At 38.2% G+C, this 20,980-nt stretch overlaps 1 protein-coding gene across 1 annotated transcript in view; it reads left to right on the forward strand.

The window, feature by feature from the left end:
• The window catches only part of snrnp200 (small nuclear ribonucleoprotein 200 (U5)), a 202,507-nt gene that overhangs the window by 119,974 nt on the left and 61,553 nt on the right, over window positions 1–20,980 (forward strand). The window contains exons 31-34 of the mRNA XM_035379748.1: window positions 598–758; window positions 941–1,168; window positions 1,283–1,474; window positions 9,187–9,365. Coding sequence (XP_035235639.1) covers window positions 598–758; window positions 941–1,168; window positions 1,283–1,474; window positions 9,187–9,365 — 760 coding nt within the window. The remainder of the gene's footprint in view (window positions 1–597; window positions 759–940; window positions 1,169–1,282; window positions 1,475–9,186; window positions 9,366–20,980) is intronic.

Here is a 20,980-nt window from a genome sequence, read left to right on the forward strand (position 1 = left end):
TTTCATGATGTGTTTATTTATTTCATGATGTATTAAATTATTTATGCTCACATTTCATGATGTATATATTTATTTAATTTTGTCTGAAATATTCCTCCATATGGGGAGGGGTCATGATTCGGTGTATTTAATATAATACTGCAGTGCTTATTCACTAGTCGTAAGGTCTTGAAAAAGTGATCCATTCTAGTGTTGCTTTCTTTTGTCCGTAGTTCCTGTGTTTTTTCTTATTTTTGTATCTCTAAGCGTAAAGGCTTATGGACTCGCGCTGGTAGCAATGCACATTAGTCCGTCTTTTGCCAATTATTATTATACTGACCATTTTTCCGCAGAGCAGTTGCTAAGATGGGAACAAGTTACCAGGTAGAAGACTTACCCAATATGTAAATATACTGTAGTGATTTAATTTTTTGATAAAGGGTACGGTTTATCAGTTAAATCACAATATTTGTTAATATGCAAACAATTCTGATGGGATGACCTTAATCAAACTGAATAACTTTCCATCAGAGGTACTAAGTACATGATTTATTCTGCTTTGCCAACAGTGTGTTAACCATCTGTGAGAAACTTAAACTCCACTTTGTCTCCCCCTAGTGTTCAACGCTGTATACAACAGCGATGACAATGTCTTTGTCGGTGCCCCTACGGGCAGTGGGAAGACCATCTGTGCCGAGTTCTCCATTCTTAGGATGCTTCTGCACAATGCTGAGGGCCGCTGTGTCTACATCACCCCCATGGAGGCTTTGGCTGAACAGGTATACTTTGCATTATGTCATGAAAATGTCAGGGAAGTAATAACTACTATCTTTTTTTGTCATTTCCTTTATTTCTGCTCACACCCCACCTTGTTTTGTTCTCTGTGCCATCCCTTATTATTTTCTGTTCCCTCTTAAATTTCTCCAATTTTTTCCTCCCTTTGTCGTCTGCACCCATTCAGGTGTTTGTGGACTGGCATGAGAAGTTTCAGGATGCTCTGAATAAGAAGGTTGTCTTGCTGACGGGAGAGACCAGCACTGACCTGAAGCTACTGGGAAAGGGTGATATTATTGTTAGCACCCCTGACAAGTGGGACATCCTGTCTCGGCGCTGGAAACAGAGGAAGAATGTTCAAAATGTTAGCCTCTTCATTGTGGACGAGACACACCTTATAGGGGGCGAGAATGGGGTATGCTGATGTTGTTACATTTAAATCAGTTGTGATATCCTTGATTTTATATATATATAAATATGTACAAACCTTTATTCTGTCCTCCCTCCCTCCCTCATTCTTCCCTTCTAGCCTGTGCTGGAAGTGATCTGCTCAAGGATGAGGTACATCTCTTCACAGATAGAGCGGCCCATTCGCATAGTAGCACTAAGCTCCTCTCTCTCCAATGCCAAGGACGTTGCTCACTGGTTGGGCTGCAGCACCACTGCAACTTTCAACTTCCACCCTAATGTGCGGCCTGTGCCCCTGGAGATGCATATCCAGGTATGTCAAAAGGGACATCGAAAACAACATATTTTCAAACATCCTGTAACATATTTTCATGAGAATTTGTTATTCAGCAGAAATTAGATTATAATTACGTTACAATGGTAGCGCATCCCAAACAATGAGACTGCCACAAGTGAGAGTTTAAGTATTCTGTTGAGAGGTGTGGTGATTGGCCAGTGTGAACGTTCCCAGGAAGGAATATTCATTGCACCAGACTTCCCAGGGACACCCATATGGTTTGCCCTTTTATCTGTGGCTATTGTATATCCTTACAAACAGTGATTGAACTATATTTGTGGCCATTTGTCTCTAACAATGGGAAGCAGCAGTTACATAGTGTGAATGTGGGAATATGTATTCAGAATGAAGTTAAGACACAAAGCAACTTAATTTTTCAAACCTATCACTGGTAACATTAGACGGAATTATGTCAATGTTTTTCTTTCCACATTATCATCGTTCACTGACGGTCTCTTTTTCTGTGGTGGTTTGATGCCTGGAAAATGTTTCAACACTGAAATGCGATTCCTAAATCTGAATTTTTAGCTGGCACATGTTAGTTGGTAACAAAATTAGAGGCTGCAAACAAAAGCCTGCAATTTGTGTGCACAAAATTAATAAGCTACAGTGTCTTTAGCGGGCCCAGCGATTAAGTCTCTGTTTTTCACATGCTGAAATTGGGTTGATTTTATCTAAAAATCAAAACATGGGTTAATATTTTTACACGCCAGAGGGGTTGGTTGGCCTGTGTGATTTACCCAGCAGAGTTAATATTTTCCTGCCTTGGCGGGTGTTAATTTGGACCTGGGATAGATGCTTTGTTTATTGTCCTCAACTACCCCTTTTCCACCAAGGCATTTCGAGGGCCGGTTCAGAGCCGGTGCCTAATCTCATACCAGTTCTTCGCGTTCGACAGCAGAAGAACTGGGTCTCGGCCAGAAAAACTGGTTCCGGAGTGGCACCAACACTAGGCTGGTTTAGAACTAAGAACCGCTTACGTCAGGGGCTGGGGGCAGGATTATCGTGACCAACCAAAACTAAAACTTTGTGATCGCCAGGTAGAGTGAGAGCACCTATTATCGACCACCTTTGTTCGACAGCCAGGAAAACATCAACTGATTTGCAACTATATATGAAATAAGCAAAATATCGGTAACAACCTGTACCTAGTTATGTAGGAAAAAATGTCCTTGTTATCCTCCAGTGGTTATTTTTTCTTTTTTTCTGTGCCGGCAAATAAGTCAGGGGGTGGTCCAGCACTAGCTTTTTGTTACTAAGGGGACGTGTATCGACCACCCCCTATAAATGAATGGAACTTAACATAAATTTGCTAGCATACTGTTTAAGTGTCCTGTCTTGCGTATTTGAGGTTAATATGAGAAAGGGTGGTCGCTATCAGCACGTCTAGGAATCCATACATATTCACTGTTGTAACCCAAGTTGCAGGACGCAAAATAGCCGTTAGGAAAGCAGTTTGAAATTATGAAGCAACATCTGTGCCATTGGATTTAATGGGTCGCGATGAGAATTCCAAGCATGTTGCTTGTCTAAAGTTTATATAGTAAATAAGGCTGTAATAATATAAATAAATATGTATGTATGAAGTTGATTTTTTACTTTTAGACAGTTTATTTTCTATATATTTACAGGACATACCTTTTAATAGGTAATGATGTTGCTGGGAAAGCGGAGACATATACAGTGACGTAATGATGTGGCTCTCTAGCCCGTAGAAAAACAAACCGGTTCTTAGAAGGTTCGCAAGTTGAACCAACTGCGAACCGGCACTAGCACCAGCCCAGAACCAGAACTAGGTTCATGTTGGTGGGAAGGGGGTTAACGAGGAAATTCTTTACCAGAAGAACATGACACGTTGAATAATACACCATACATAAGGCTCATTGTTTTCAGTGTTTATTGATTTTTGCCAGAAAATACACAGATTTTTCTTAAAAGGGAGCCGATTTTCACCCAGTTTTTATGTTTCCACGCATCAAAAAGTTTTTCCTGCTTCTGTGAGATTAGGTAAACCGTGTCTTGTGGCTAAATTGACTTGTCAAGCCCCGCCCAAGTCCCGCTCTCCTTAGTTACTGTTGATAATTCTGACAAGCTTTAACTCTGACAAGAAAGTACAGTATGAACATGGAATTTGCATCCCTGAGTCTGGTTCTTTCTATGGTTTTTTCCTGAATTTATTCCTGGGAGTTTTCCCTTGCCACTGTTGCGGCTTGTTCTATGGCCATTTAGGCCTGGGTAAACTGAAATATCTGATGAGATACATATTTTCAGTTTACAAAAATGCCAAGTTACTCACACTTACAAAGCACTGTATAAGTCATTAATTCAAACTGGCGAAATCTAGGCTTCTCAATAAAAGTATTGAAATCCAAATTATGCCAAGGTACATGAAACAATGTTGACTGTCTTACCTCATAAATTAAACCTATATTCCAAAGCGATGCTACCCAATGTTTCCTAAATTGTTTCAAGCAATTTGGCCATGTACATACAAGCATACAGTATGGGGCAAATATGTGTGAATAGGTTTGTAAGACTCAAGTTTGATTTAATAGGTCTCTATGTCGTTTTAAAAAAAAAAATCTGTATTTATGTAATTGTCCACCCGGCCTTTCTGTAATGTGAATGATTGCATGTTTCTTTGTATAAATGTCTGTTTCTAAAAAGGGGGGGGGGATTTATGTGCAGTATTTATTTTACAATCAGTATTTATTTTAAGTTGCAAATATACAAGAACTTGTACATTTTGTAAAATGAACCTGACAATCAAGTATAAACGTATCAGGAGGAATATGCTATTTTTAACGTATTTTCATACCATACATTGGCATAAAGAAAATCAATATACCTGGCATGAAGAAGTCATTATCTGGCGCCAGTTTCTATACAACCGGTATAGCGTTATCTCCCGGACCAATTTGCAACCCAGATTTAGGAGCTTATTTTCGGAGGCGTTCGTATCTGTACTAACCTTATACACTTGGTCTGTAGTGTTGTTAGCAAGGTAGCTGATGTTAAAATTCGGAAAATGGAACTGTCCAAAGTGTGGGTTCATTTAATTTGGATTTCATAAATATAAATGAGTTTCCCGCAAAGTTTTTACGTGTGCAAAACCAATAGTTTAAATGTTTAGTTAGCCAGCAAGCCAGTGTAATGAGTTTAGGGTCGGGAACCCTGAAAAGTGCCAAACTCTCAATGCTGTATGGGGCATGCCGCCCCACCAAGCCGGAAGTTGGCAGGATGGCATACCTGCCATTCCAATATGTTGTGGCAAATCCTTTGTAAAATGTGCTTTATTAAACTAGATTGGAATTAATATGGGCTGGTTGCAAAACCTGTGGTTGAAATGTGCCAGAAGTAAAGAAAAGAATGCATTGAATGGTCACCATGAGTCATGACGCAGTCAGGAATGCCATCTAGCAGTCTCGCGGCCATGAATCGGGCAAGGCAAGCTAACATAACCGTTAATGTAGAGAATGTTTCTAGTTAAGTTAACATTAAAGCCATAGTGTTAAACTTTTCAACAGAATTTCCATTATAATATGAACTTTGCTCTGAATTGCATCGTAACAACAGTTATCCTCGCTTACAAGTCTTGTGAATTTACAGTGCCTTTGGAAAGTATTCAGACCCCTTCACTTTTTCCACATTTTGTTACCTTACAGCCTTATTATAAAATGGATTAAACTCATTTTTATTCTCATCAGTCTACACACAATACCCCATAATGACAAAGCGAAAACAGGTTTTAAAATTTTTTTTTGCAAATTCAGACCCTTTCTCAGTACTTTGTTGAGGCACCTTTGGCAGCGATTACAGCCTCAAGTCTTCTTGGGTATGACGCTACAAGCTTGGCACACCTGTATTTGGGCGATTTCTCTCATTCTTCTCTGCAGATCCTCTCAGGCTCTGTCAGGTTGAATGGGGAGCCTTGCTGCACAGCTATTTTCAGGTCTCTCCAGAGATGTTCAAGTTCGGGCTCTGGCTGGGCCACTCAAGAGGTGTTTCTCAATACCAAGAGCACAAACTCCGGACTTGCGTTCTTGTGAAGTCCATTCTTGTGGGAGACCACACTTGCAAGCTCACAAGGACAGAGAACGCTGTTGGATATAGTATTTGAGATACCATACGTGCTTGCGACGTGTGGTTACGCTACCTGACAGTCACCGTCCTCGGTGTATTCTAGTTTCTTTCAAAGGCTGCTTTACATTGGTTTGGGGGTATAGTTTTATTTCAGTTGTAGACTAACGTTAATTGTAGTCTACTTAAAATATGTTGTTCTGTAACTAGTTAATACAGGCACTTCCTGTTTGTGGTGGAAAGAGTGAGGAGTGTTTGAAAAGGTTTGATACGGGATTCTATTGTGCTTTCAATTGTGTATTTGATATTATTTTGGGCTTTTTGTTTAAACAAAACCCCCATATTATAAGTAAGGTAAGACGGTTTTGCTCTTAAGGTGAAAATCTTTGTTGCTGTTAGGGGACGGGGGGGCTTTTCCACTTTTTTCCTCCGTTAAGCACTCGGCTAGCAAAACTAGCCAGTTAGGTAATTTGGCCTCCTTGCTGAACGCTGGTTTTTTCTTAGGTTTTTGAACCCCCAGGAACAAAATATTATGGTAGTAAGATTGTTTGACTTTATTGTTACATGCTAACATTAGCTGTAGTTTATTATAATAATATAATCTGATTCCGGGTAAATTTGTTCTGTTCTGTTCTGAGATAAACAAAATATTTCCTAGTACAGGGGTTCCTCCAGTCATTGCTATTTAGTAAAAAGCTAGCCAAGTTAGTTGATTATAACCAGAGGGATTCTACTGGGTAGTTCTTTTCAGTGTTATTTATTCAACGCTTAACGTTAGATAGTTAAAAGTGCCTTATTTTTGTTTATTTATTCTCCGGGTTCTGCTGCTAGTTGTCTGTAGCCACCTGCGCACTATTAAATTGAGGGCTGGGTGTCTCTGTCTCGGCATTTTTACATACAAACATTAGCTGTAGATTATTATAAATGTATTCCAGCTAAATTTTGGGCTGTATTTTGTTCTGAGATATAATTAAACTATTGCCTAATACAAGTGTTCCTTCAGTCATTGGTACTTAGTATAAAGCTATCTAAGTTAGTTTATTGTAACTGGAGTGATTCCACTTCGGGTGGTTTGTTTCTCTTGTTACTTATTCAGCAGTTAATGTTAAATGATAAAATTGCCTTATTTGTTTTTCCTCTCCGGTTTCTGCTGCTTGTTGTCCAGAGCCACTTGCACGTTTTTTAAAGTGTGGTCTTGGTGCTTCCGTTTTGGCAGAAACTTACTGTAGATATAGGGAGAGATGGGGTGATAGTTAGGGGCTAAAAATGTGGCCACAGTTGTGTGAGGGCTGCAGGATGATCACGCTTCTGGAAAGCGATTTTCAGGGCGAGTTTGTCTGCCACCGTTGCCAACTCGAACACCTCGAGAGGTGTGTTTAGCAGTTGTCTATGACCATGAAATGCACTTTTTGTACGTCGCTTTGGATAAAAGCGTCTGCTAAATAAATGTAATGTAATGTAAATGTAATGAGCAAGATTCTTGATCGTGAGGGCCAGCTTGCTGGACTCCACAGTTCACAATTATCAGAGTTCCAGGAACTGAGTAGTGTGTCCTATAAGGATTTGGTGTGCACACTACAGCTGGGAAGGGGGGAGAAGCCAGAGCAGGCAGGGAGAGATAGATAGGTAACAGTGGGGTGCAGCCGCAGAAAAGGGCGTGCACACCACTCAGGGCGAACATCTCCAGAGCTTGTGGTGTCCAACCGATTCCAGCCCTTGCAGTTTTAAAAAATGATACCATGTCATTCTACAGTCAATATCTGGGACTAAATATTGAATAAATATACAACCTTACTGTTGGTTTTACACTTTGTTGTATGTCGCTCTGGATAAGAGCGTCTGCCAAATGCCTGTAATGTAATGTTATGTAATATTTCGTAGCAACAAGATAAACCCGACATTAGCCCTAAAATATGCCAATACAGCAGTGAAAACGCTGCTCACTGAATAACGAAATAAACGAGACAATTATTTTTTTTAATTATACCATGTCATTCTACAGTCAATATCTGGGACTAAACATTGAATAAATATACAATCTTTCCACTGGTTTTACGCGAGATGTCCCTTTTGAGACTGAGTGGTCATATATTGTCTTGTACAATCCGTTTGTGAAATATACGCGCATTTGGGATACCTGGGTACCTTCCAAAATAGCTGTGCGTAATACCACACGTGTTGTTTATGGCGTTGTCGCCCTTTTTAGCACAGCCTGGATTGATTGACAATTCATTTATTCAGTAGGTGAGAGTATAAGCTTTCTAACAATGTATAACATGTCTAATTTTGCTTTTGGAATAGCGTTTTAAAGGTCAGTGTAATCGAAAGTGTTATGATCGCATTCACTGATCGCATAGCTAAGCCGTATGTTTGCTGATATACCTAGCTGACATCGTTTTCTGGTTTACGACAGAAGCGGATAGAACTATATCATTGATTTACTGTCTCTGTCTCTATCTACTGAAAACATAAGATTTCATCATTGTTATGCAAGTATTACTGCTCAAAATATTTCGGTTATATACGTTATTTTTTAAATTGAGTGTCTTTAAATAGTTTAGTGGTATTTTATAATGAGGATTTCACACCGTAATGTAAGCATTTGTGGTAGTCTAGTAGTTTTTGTGATGCATGCAACATTGATGACGAGAGTGTTTGGACATTGCCAAAACGTGGTGGACGGTTGAAAATTGTTTTCATGTCGTCCCGTACCCATACAAGCAAACATACAACAGTACAGAGTATAGAAATACATACAAGAGTTAATTATTACACATTTAGGTAATGTACAGAATTGTGTGACAATATTTTTGCATTATTTTTAAATCTGATATCAATGATTCATCTTAAACCTTCACAAGGGGCTCATTTATATGCTTTAAAATGTATATAAAGAGATTTTGGATATGTTTCTAGACCCCTAGGTATTTTAGACCACTGTATTGATGGAAAGCTTGTAATTCCCACTAGAAAATGATGCAACAGTGAGTTTCTTGAGTAAAAACAGTTGATTTGTAGTGAAATATGTGAATATGGGGAATATGTTGTGATTTACAGCAATGCATAATTTTGACATTTTGGATAGATTTGGAGACGCTGGGTACACTGCTTAGTTTTTGCTTCATAGATCTTTAGTAGTTCTACATATCCACCCTTAGATTTTATGAACTTGTGGTCAAGAAGTTTTTCATCCAGGACATGTATAGTTTAACCTGCTATATATGCAATCTCTCAGTATTTCATTGCGAACTAAAAAATAGCAAATTCATTTTAGATTTTTTCCTAGACAATTGCATTTGTGGCACTTTATTTCTTCCAAAATTATGAATATAAAGTAATCTATGCTAGTATTGTAAATGGTACAAATGTCTTGCTTCATCTAAGCCATTTTTCAAGTCTCTGTGGTGTTCACATCTGGAGTTATAAAGCTTTAAATAGGGTACCCTGTAAATGGGCAAAGATTGGCCAGATTTGGCGTGTGCGCTAAGGGGTTAATATTGTATGTTGTATGTTATTTTGTGTGTTTTTGTTGCCTCTGTGTTCAAATTTCTATCTTAATTTTGTCTTTTCCCACCTTTCTTGTGGCTGTGGAATATTTTTTGTCACAGGGCTTCAATGTGAGTCACACTCAAACTCGGCTGCTGTCAATGGCCAAGCCCGTGTACCATGCCATCATGAAGCATTCTCCATCTAAACCTGTGGTGGTGTTTGTGCCATCTCGCCGACAGACACGTCTCACTGCCATTGATATCCTGACTTTCTGTGCTGCAGATGTTGTTCCTCAGAGGTGAGTTAATTTTTTTGTTGATTTTCCAAGTAGTTGAATACTGTTTATAGCATTATCCGCTGCTTTTCTTTGCGCCTTATTTTTCTGCAGCAGTGAACCTGATAGCCATCCATATTAAAAATAAGTACAGAGCTAGAAAAAGCTTTTTTTTATTTTTATTTTTTTATCCACTATTGTAACACCATGCGCAGACATTTCTAAAGCTTGACTTTAGCATGTCTTGGTTACTTACTGATTAGGCTTAAATCTTGAAAATCTCCAGATTATTATCAATATACTGTATCTGCAAATTCCATTTGAAAATACTGGCTGTAGACCAGCTTATACGCTTTTTGAATAGCCTGTAATAATGATATTAATATTCATAATTAGGGGTCCAAGCAGCAAAGCTGGTGGAACCCTATTGTATCTGTTAGGATTATTAGGGGTCCAAGCAGCAAAGCTGGTGGAACCCTATTGTATTTGTTAGGATTATTATAATAATAATAATAATAATTATTATTATTATTATTTTTCTCTGCTAAAAGTGTGTGAGGCTCAGCAACCATAAGTTGTAGACCAACCAAATTTGGTAGGTGGGTTCCTATGGCCCCCCACTACTCAGGCACTAAAGATCACCTATGTTGGCCAGATGGTGGCGCTATAACAAAGGGTCTTATTTAAAAGGTCATAACTCCCACACCGTAAGTCAGATCAACACAAAACTTCATCGACCGATTCATCTGAATGTGCTCTACAACTTTGCCTTTGGGCGCACCTATGTCCGCCATATTGTTTGCCCGCCATTTGGACTTTTTTATTAGTTGGGGTGCGGAAGAGCTGGAGCTCCAAATCTAGACAGACCCCTACAAAGACCCATTTTTTCGTGTACTATGCAGAAGTATAAAACAGCCTTTAGTGTTACGACATAGTAAAGGCCTTTACGCTTAGTGGCTAGGAGACATCCATGGCGATGCAGTAGATATGTTGGGTGAAGGTATATGATCATGAGGACAAAACCATTTAAATATCGCTCCATAGGGGGCGCAGTTGTGCGAATGCTTGGACCCCTCCCAACGCCGCTTGCGGCTTTAATTATAATAAGAATGGCAGCAAAATCTCAGGCAATGCAAATGTTTTATTAGCCTACATTTTGCCCTGCAAGTACTCAGTTTCCTTTTTACCGATTTAGACTAAACATAGAAAAGAAAGAACCTAACGTGTCTTGTGCATTCAACCACACATTTGCTCATTTCATTGGAGCAAGATGAGGAAAAAGACACTTGAATCAAATTGAATTCAAAACCGAATTAAGGCCCGCTGCCCATTATAAGCTACTACTGTACAAGTAGATGATTTACAGGCATCGCTTAGTAAGCCACTCATGATAGGTAGGCTACATTTGGTATATGATCTAAACGTGGGAAACTTGGTTTCGCTTATGTAAATGGGTATAAGGCTGACGGCGCACACCTGTTTAAATCACAGCAGAGACGGGCCTGATGGCTAACTGGTGACTGCCAGATCCGTCCCGGTGTCACTGGCTATCTGCGGCGATATTCAGTCTGATGATAAAAATTTTTTTCAGTACAGCCTGTATTCAGAAATGCCATCACAATGTGGGAGAAATGAGCCAGGGGGTAGCAAGTTGCTAAAATTATTTTTTAGTTAAATAGCTTAGCTTGTTAGACTGTTTAGTTGGCAGAAGTGCTGTGTGTGACAATGGTGTAACCGATTTCGCAAACAAACCTGCTGTAGGCTACTCACAAAATTAAATAGCCTAACTATATGGACAGTACTTTTCATCGTCATATGTTATAGTTTCACACAAGATATGAAACCATAGCATTATTATCATCGAAATAGCCATTTTAACCGTTAGCTAACATTAGCTATAGCGCTAGTTAGACTAGGCTATTGGCAAACTGTATCCAACAGGTTACAGATGCTGTTCCCCCTTACAGTAAACAGTGACAACACGTAACTTTAGATGTTCTGTCTTGGGAAATATTACTCACTTCAAAGCATTTGAAACTTTAATTAGTAAGTACAAGGTAGAAACACCTAGGCAACTGTTGCTAGCCAGCTAAGCTCGCAAAAATCATAACTGTTAGCTAACAAGTAGTTATTGCGCTATTTAGCTGTGCTAGGCCTACCCAGAGCCGTAGATAAAGCTCTACAACTCTGGGCTTACCCACAGTTCTGTGAAGATGCTGCTGAGCAGATAGGCCCCGTCACGTGATAAAGCAGTGGTTTTTTTCAAGACCCTGTTTCAAATCTCATCCATTTTGTTCTTGACCAATCAGAGATCAGTCAACACAATTGGAATATTTGGTCAATTTTCTCTGTCTGTTCAGCCAAAAAACATTTTGCTTAAGGAAAAAAGTGTAATGCTATTGCCTGCTTCTATTGATTACTTCAATGTGAGCTTTTGGCATCTGTGTTCTTGGCTAGAAATAGCTGTACAAAACGAGTATTATACCTTATTGAAGCTGTGTTTTGTAGTTGTCCAATGACCATGATATGCACTTTTGTACGTCGCTTTGGATAAAAGCATCTGCTAAATAAATGTAATGTAATTTGCGCAGGAGCTAATAATACCATTTCCAGGGCATGGCAGCCATCTTGCGGATTTATCAAATTGTGAATGGAACCATGTGACCACGTTTCCCTTCTAGTTCTTATACAGTTCAGTGGTTCGAACCATATTGTTTTTTCTCTGATTATTATTTGGGGTCTAAGCACAGTGTGCTGGGACCATATTGTTTTTGTTCAGATTACTATTTTTCCCTATCAACGCGTACAGCTCCTAAACTGTAGGATCTAGGCCCAGAATGGCCCATAGGTTACAACCACTTTTACGCTTTGTCCTGTAACTCATGAACTGGCCTAGAATGAATATTAATTTTCCTCGATATTCCTTTGCTCAAATCACAACAGATGGTCCCAAGCATTTCCATTTGTTCCTGAATACAGAATCTCCTCCGAGACTGCTTGATCGATTAGATTGATATTCCTGCTTTAGTAGACTCTCCAAGAAAAGAAGCTATTTAAAAGTTATATCACAAATGTTAATTGGACAAAAAGAGTGTCTGTGAAAAAGTCTATATATGGCACAACTCCTGAACGCCATGTCCAATTGTAATGAAACCTGACACAGGTGACCTGTTTTTAAAATGCTTAACTCCTAAAAGGGCTGGGCCGATTATTTCATAATCGTGCGATTGACGGTCATCAACACACACGCAAAAAAAACCGTCATATCCAAAAAATTTGTTAATGTTTTTCTAAAATATATACTTTTTCATAATGTTGTTGCCAAAAATAATCTACCTTTCCTATAAATATACATAAATAATTTTATGTATGCTTAAACACCACACGATCCCTCTCAAACAAAGCCGACAATACTTTTCCCTGCAACAATCTTTAAATTGCACACTGTCTTTGAAGTTTACCATGCTCCTCCGCTAATCTGGGAGCGGGTTGGGCAACATTGCAAAGCAAGCATTGTTTTTAATCTCCCTTTTTCAGTAGACTATGTAATACTAATAATAATAATTAAAACAACAACTAGGCTACTACTACTACTACTACTAATAATAATATATTAGTATTACTGTTGTAAGTACTTTAATATAGTCTCCAATTTGGGCCCATTTTGGATTTTAACCGAATGAAGACTGAGAACCAGATGATTCAAATGAACCAATTTGCCGAATTTGCAATAAAACAATACCCGTAAAACAATATAGCACAACAAATCTGAGAAATCACCTCAGAACGCACCACCCAAGCAAATATGCTCAACTTGGACTTGCATCTGAAGCTGCTACACCATCTACATCTGGCCAGGGGCAGCTGAGTGTGACCCAAGAATTTTGCCCGAGGGGTGAAATATAAGCGGGACAAATGGAAAGCTCTGACCGACAGCGTAACCAAATTAATTCAACCGTCGCAGTCGGAAAGACAGGCAATGCTGGTCTGTTTTATAAATAAACATTTTACTTATTTGATTTATTCCAAAACGTTTGGAAATGTTAAATCTTTGTTATGTTTAAAGTGTTAATAAAGGGTTCATTCTATTCTACTTATGCTGCCTTTTTGTAAACGAGAAGACCGTTGGTTTGACCAAAATAAATTTGTTTGATTTAATTCAACTGTCGCCAATTAAAAGCACATTTTCATCTCTCTTAACAGGCAGTGTCAATCAATTTTATTTCGTTTCATTTATTAACACTGTCACTACTTAACCCCTTAGCACACAAGCCAAATCTTGCCAATCCTTGCCCATTTAGGGGGTACCCTATTTAAAGCTTTATAACTCCAGATGTGAACACCACAGAGACTTGAAAAATGGCTGAAATGAAGCAAAAACATTTGTACAATTTACAATACTAATACAGATTAGTTTATATTCATAATTCTGGAAGAAATAAAGTGTCACAAATGCAATTGTTTTGACAAAAAATCAAAAAAGAATTTGCACTTTTTAAGTTTGCAAAGAAATACTGAGAGATTGCATATATACAGCAGGTTAAACTAAACGTGCTAGATCAAAAACTTCTTGACCGCAAGTTCATAAAATCTAAGGGTGGATATGTAGAACTACTATACTGCCCTACAAAGCCTAACTGCAGTAACTACGCAAAGGGTACAACTGAGAAAAATGGCTTTAAAGTATTTTATCTGGCCAGCCAAATGGGTTATGAGGTAATTTTTATGCCCAAAAACCATGACCACTGATTTGACCTTTGACCCCAAAAATGTAGTTACTGCACTCTGCCTTTGCATTGCCTTAAATGGTTCTAAGAGCAATGCAAAAGCAAAGTGTAGTAACTACGATGTTCTCAGCTTTTAGTTTTTGTTCACTGAAAACACAATATATTTTGACACTGATTTTGTTATATTTGTATTTAACAGTATTTAACAACTCTACTTATGGATTTGTGCATGTTTAATTAAGTCTGGACAAATTGAGAATTTCAGATGTCATATTTTAGTCTTAATACCATTTCATTTCACTTTTTTACTTATTCACCTATCGAGATAATTATTTTCCTATCAATTAAACTTTGCATCATCATCTTCAATTTCACCATCGTTGTCACCGCCACCACTGTTGTTGCCTTGATGACAATCACATTAATAATTTTCATTATCCTTGTCTTTACTATTTAACACAATGAATAAATACAAGGCTACACTGAATCACAGTAAAATTTGTTTATTATATTACTTGCTTTAAACAGCGGCGACTTGTGAGCTGAAAATTGGTGGGGCACAAAACCTTTAAACTAATCATTGATCTCAAACTGTTTTAATTAATTTTCAGTGATTAACAAGCATGCAAACGATCTGACTAATCAATTGGAAAGTGACACACAGCTTCTTCGCATTGTGTTGGGGAGATTAAATGACTAATGCGATTTAGAAAAATCCGTTTTAATCACTAAGCAGTGGCAGAAACTTCCCTGATTTTCCTTATCAATACAATTAATCCACAAAATAGGCTACTCAATACTATCATATATAGCCAGCTCTCCCCAAATAGGCAGTTTTAGCGAGTAGCCTAGGCCTTATAGCCTACATTTATTTTCATTTGCAGTACGAAATTGTGCACGTTTTTAATCAACATTATTTGCGGATACATGCACTTCTTTCTCCGCACTCGTATTCATGGCAAATATCCACAATGCGTAGGCTAGATTGTAAACAATCTTGAAGTGCATGACATGGCATCGGCGATGATGTGAAGTTACAGATGATAATGTACAGCTTTCAGGGAGCAGGTAAACTAACGCTAGCTAACTAAACATCGCCTGTCAGTCAGCATATATAGCGAGGCTGACAGGTGTTTTATAATGCGATTGCTAGTTTCTCAACGCTTAATGTCATCGTTACGTAGCCTACCTGGGTATTTTCTTTTCAACACCAGTTCCACTATCCTCTTTCCCCTGGATAGTGCCATCTTAAACAGCTTTGTTGTGTGAGGTTAGATGGGTGAAATCGGCTGGTGGTAGAATCCCAAACAGTCGCATGAGGTAACTTAGATGGGTAGAGCGCGAAATCGGCCGGTAGAATCCCAAAGCAGACCGCAGTAACTTCACTTACTGCGGTCTGCCATGGTTTTGAGTCGGGTTTTGTAGTTACTGCAATTTTTATACAGTTTTTTCTCTAAAACAAAGCAAAATTGAACTCTGAAACTTCGTCACAAGATAAAACAGATATCAAGAAGTTCATTTTAGTTATAACTCAATTTCGACCAAAAATGTAGTTACTGCGGTTAGCCTTTGGACGGCAGTATAGATGTATTAAGCAAAAACTAAGCAGTGTACCCAGCGTCTCCAAATCTATCCAAAATGTCTAAATTATGCATTGCTGTAAATCACAATATGTTCACATTTCACTACAAATCAACTGTTTTGACTCAAGAAAATCACTGTTGCATAATTTTCGAGTGGGAATTAAAAGCTTTCCTTCAGTACAGTGGTCTAAAATATCTAGGGGTCCAGAAACATATCCAAAATCTCTCCAAAATTGAATAAAATGCTTTTTGTCCATTATAAAGCATATAAATTAGCCCCTTATGAAGGTTTAAGATGGAACATTGCTATCAGATTAAAAAATAATGCAAAAATATTGTCACACAATGCGGTACAGTACCCAAATGTGCAATAATTAACTTTTGTATGTATTTCTATACTCTGTTCTCTCGTATGTTTTCTTGTATGGGGATGGGACGACATGAAAACAATTTTCAACCGTCCACCACGTTTTGGCAATGTTCCAACTCTTACGTCATCACTGTTGCATGCTTCACAAACACTACAGTCCTAAGTAGTGCTTACATTACAGTGTGAAATATCCACAATATATAATACCACGAGCCTATTTAAAGACTCTCAATTTCAAAAATAACGTATATAACCGAAGTATTTTGAGCAGTATTACTTACATAGCAATGAAATCTTATCTATGTTCAGTAGATGGAGACAGAGACAGTAAATAAATGATACTGTTCTATTAGCTTCTGTTTTGTCCTCAATAATAATAGTATTTTCCAAGAATTTACGAAAAATCGTTGACAACATTTTGTTAGCCGCGTCTTTGTTTTACTGCTACCACGGAGAATGCGTAATTGAATGCGATAAGAACATTTTCGGTTACGCTGACCTATAAAACGCTATTCCAAAAGCAGAATTAGACATGTTATACATCGTTAGAAAGCGTATACTCTCACCTACTGAATAAATGAATTGTCAGTCAAGCCAGACTACTAAAAAGGGCGACAACGCCGTAAACAACAGGTGTGGTATTACGCACAGCTATTTTGGAAGATACCCAGGCGTCACAAATGCGCGTATATTTCAGGGTTCGTACGGTCATGAAAAACCTGGAAAAGTCATTGAAATTTAAAATGCAATTTTCAGGCCCTGGAAAAGTTATAGAAAACAATATTTTTTGAAAAGTAATGGAGACACAGCTAAAGTTGCATAAATATAATTACTAATTAATCCAATCATAAAAATAGTATGTATAGTAATAAAACGTAAATTGGCACGTAACCTTCGCGGTGTTTTGATGGTGTGAGAAGTTAATTCGGTCTGGCTCAGTCTGTTTACAGGCACGCCCAACAGGCACACTTCTGCTAATGTAGCAGTTAGTAAACGTAGGCCCTACTGTGCCGACAATATGCCAGGGAAGTGCAGCTTCAATAATATATCAGGGCTCGAAATTAACTTTTTTACTTCGTAGCACTGGTGCTCCCAACTTCAAAATGTAAGGAGCACCAACAATATATGCAATAGATTTTTTATTGATAAAAACGACAATATAACAGTACGGTTTACAAGTAACAGTTAAACTGTCACGCCTAAAATGTCGTCGACTCAAGGAATTGCGTGTTATGCATTCAAACGACAAAGCGCTTCTCGTCACAATACCGCTAATTAAATCAACCGCCAGTAAACTGCATCGGAAACTGCATTAGCTGTTTCAACCGGGTCGCTACACAAAACACTACGTTAACCTTTCAAAAAAAAAAATTCCGTAATCGTTCGCTTCAACTTTTCAGCTTTCGATAACGCTAATAAATTGAACATAAACTTTTGTCTTCAAGTAACATTAGTTAACGCGTTAGCTCCCTGTGTCGCGTGACAGTGGAGTGCAGCGAAAGGGAGTGATTGAAGGCTAATATTAACCAATTTAAAATCAGCATTGAAGGTAAGAATGTCAAGCTCACGATTGGTTAGAAGGGTCACCGTCAGCTCACAAGGCACATACTGAGTGTCCTAACTAGCGAATGTACAGAGAAAGACGTTCGACTGGAAAAAGGGTCGCACCAGAACAATTATTTGCACTCGCACAAATGCTCCCAATTATATTTCAAGGTCGCACAGATTAAATTTCGGGAGCATATGCGACCAAAATGGTCGCAATTTCGAGCCCTGTTTGAGACATTGACAAAAATGTTAAACTATTTGAATTTAAATATGAGAGAATGTATCCAAGTGTGTCTGTCTGGTGTTTATTTGTTTTAGAGAGGCACCATATGTTTCAGATGCAGACCTAATTTTATTTACTGTTACAATAAATAATTTTAAATCGTCCCCCTGAGATAAAGTAATTTGTTTTGGTCATGGAAATTCAGTTAAAGGTTGTGGAGAAGTCATGGAAAAGTCATTGAAAATCATGAAAAAAGTGAAAAAGTGTATGAACCCTGATATTTCCCGAACGGATTGTCCAAGACAATATATGGCCACGCTGTCTCAAAAGGGACATCTCTACACGTAAAACCAACAGTAAGGTTGTATATTTATTCAATATTTAGTCCCAGATATTGACTGTAGAATGACATGGTATCATTTTTAAAAAAACTTTTTCTCGTTTATTTAGTTATTCAGTGAGCAGCGTTTTTACTGCTGTATTGGCATATCTTAGGGCTGTTGTCGGGTTTATCTTGTTGCTATGACGGAATATGATTTTTTAGTGGTGAAATAATATTTTTGTGAATACCAAGATAGACAATATTGTCCATTATGTCAAGGGTGGGGGGTGTTTTTTAGATGAGACTGCAGGGAGGGGGTGTGTGTTAAATGAACGACGGGATCGACAATGGTGGGGCTGCGAAACTCCGTTTTCGGCATAGTTGTCATGTATCGTCTACTAATGAAACGGAAACAACGCGTTTCTGTTTTCATCTCACACTTTGGTTGCAGTAGCACCGAATGTTTGAGTTTAGTAATTTAGGCATGCGGGCGTGCCCACCACTAGGGGCTGTGCGCTAAGAGGTTAACATTGGTGATACAGTAAAAGCAAACTGGAAATCACCTTCCGCACTTTTTGTCAGGGTAAAATAGCAGGTTAATTCTAGTAATCGTCCCTTTAGCTTTTTCAGACTGCCGTAATTTTACTCCATTTTACTGCCATTCTTCAATTCCATGAAAAGACCAGGAAGACTATGGACTAATTTATGGTGCATGGTTCGCATCTGGAGGGCACACTTCGCTGCTCGGCTAGCAGTAACTTCGAAGGAAAGCAAACGGTGGCTGTACCACTACTAATTTAAATGTTCATGCAAGTCCGAGTTTTCGTTCTATTCTTGTCATTTTGCGATTAGCCTATATGGAATTGACGATGAGAAAGTAATCAAACAGCAAATTGTTTACAACGTGTGCATGTTTTCTGCTGTTGTTGCCAGTTATATTGGAAATGTGAATGCATTCTGTCGCTTCGGATGTCAAGACATGAAAGCGAATGTTCGCATAAAAACATAATGAATGTGTTTGAGAGGATATATAAAACAGTTACAATCTGACTGTTGGCCTGTTATATACTATTTGTTGCATAACAACGGTCCAAGTTCAACTACCAACGACATTTTTGCTTGACAACGGTAAAATATGCCCAAACGGCTGCAGAAGAATATTTCAATTCCATGTGATTAAATCGATAAAAATCAATAAATACAAAAGTAACCATATACAGTCATTGTTGGTAGTCCGTTGTATATAAGTGGAATAAACTCCTCCGGGCTGTCCCGGTTATTAGAAAATAATGTAGGCTACTTCGGTGGTAGTATTGGGTTACAGAAGAAATCATGGGACAGATGGACGGACGACAACGTCGCTTTTTCATACGTCAGTGGGCTAATTTGCCTAATCTTCGCGGGACTTTAGACCCCGGTGGAAACGCAGACAACCATGGGCTGAAGGAACCTTTTAGTTCCTGGTAAAGTAGTTCCTGGGACTGAAAGTTCCGGGTAATTTTGGTGGAAACACGGCTATAGTTGATGGATTTTAATTTGAAAAAAGCAAATTCAAATTTTTTATTTAACAGGTCTCCCAGCTCTGTTTGGGTTTTTACCAGGTTTAAGTATATTTCTTTACTTTTTGGATTAGCTTCAGGTTGTTGTTCAGTTATATTCAACGCTACTGTTAATTCTTCGATTCTTTTCATTCGTTGCTTTTTCTTCTGGGTCGCATAACTGATTACCCATCCCCGACAAGTTGCTTTGTAAGCTTCCCAGATCATAGAAAAGGAATTAACACTTTCTGTGTTTATTTTAAAAAAAGCTTTTGTGTTAACTTTAACATGTTCAATGAACGAGGGGTTAAGCAATAAGGAATTATTAAATTTCCAATTACTGCTTCTAGCAGAGCATTTGAAATGAGAAAAGGATATAGAGATAGGCGCATGATCAGAGTGCATGTTGTTGTGTATTTTAGTTTCCCATGTATTACTTAATATCTTTTGGTTAGTCCAAAAAGCATCAATCCTAGAGTAGCTTTTGTGAGGGTTATAATAAAATGTGTAATCTCTTTCCCCAGGATGCATGAGTCTCCAGGCATCAAATAACCCTGCTCCTTTCAGCATGTCTGTTAAGGTTTTTGAAGTTCTTATGTCTGTGTTAGATGGCACACTTGACTTATCTATGTGGGGATTCGGTACTGCATTAAAATTACCGCCAAAGATTAATGGCATATCCGTGAAATTACTCAAATGTATGATTGTTCCAACAAATAATGGAATGGGGTCATTCTGTGGGGCATATATGTTTAGAAGTAAAATTGGTTCATTGTGTAGGGTAGCTTTCAAAAGTATAAATCTACCGTTTTAGTCCTTTATTACTTCATCTTTCTTTTAGGTCAAGGTTTTTATGGGTCAGAATGGACACACCCCGACTCCTACTATTAAAGCACAAGGAGAGGACTTGTCCCACCCATTTTTGTTTTAGTTTGAGAGACTCCTCATTTAATAAATGTATTTCTTGTAGCATAGCTATGTCTGTTTTCAAATGTGCTAGATGAGACAGAATTCTTGTGCGTTTCATTGGGTTTTTAATGCCTTTAACGTTCCATGATGTCACCTTTATTTTATTTTTACTTAACTGAAAGTCAACCATGGTTTTTGAATGAAGATGAGGATGTATACAGTGACGTGCCTTCTTTTTGTGCCGACACAGGTCATGTTGCATGGGTTAAATATAAACGTGCAAGGGCGGTGAGTAGACTTTAAAACAATAACAAAATACATACAAAAGACTATGATCAACATACACTGAGACATGGCAGAACATCTAGGCTTGTTGGCATATACACCCACATTCAAAAAAAGAAAAGCGAGCCCCCAGA

The sequence above is a fragment of the Anguilla anguilla genome, chromosome 10 (assembly GCF_013347855.1).
Source record: "Anguilla anguilla isolate fAngAng1 chromosome 10, fAngAng1.pri, whole genome shotgun sequence".
NCBI classification, from domain to species: domain Eukaryota; kingdom Metazoa; phylum Chordata; class Actinopteri; order Anguilliformes; family Anguillidae; genus Anguilla; species Anguilla anguilla.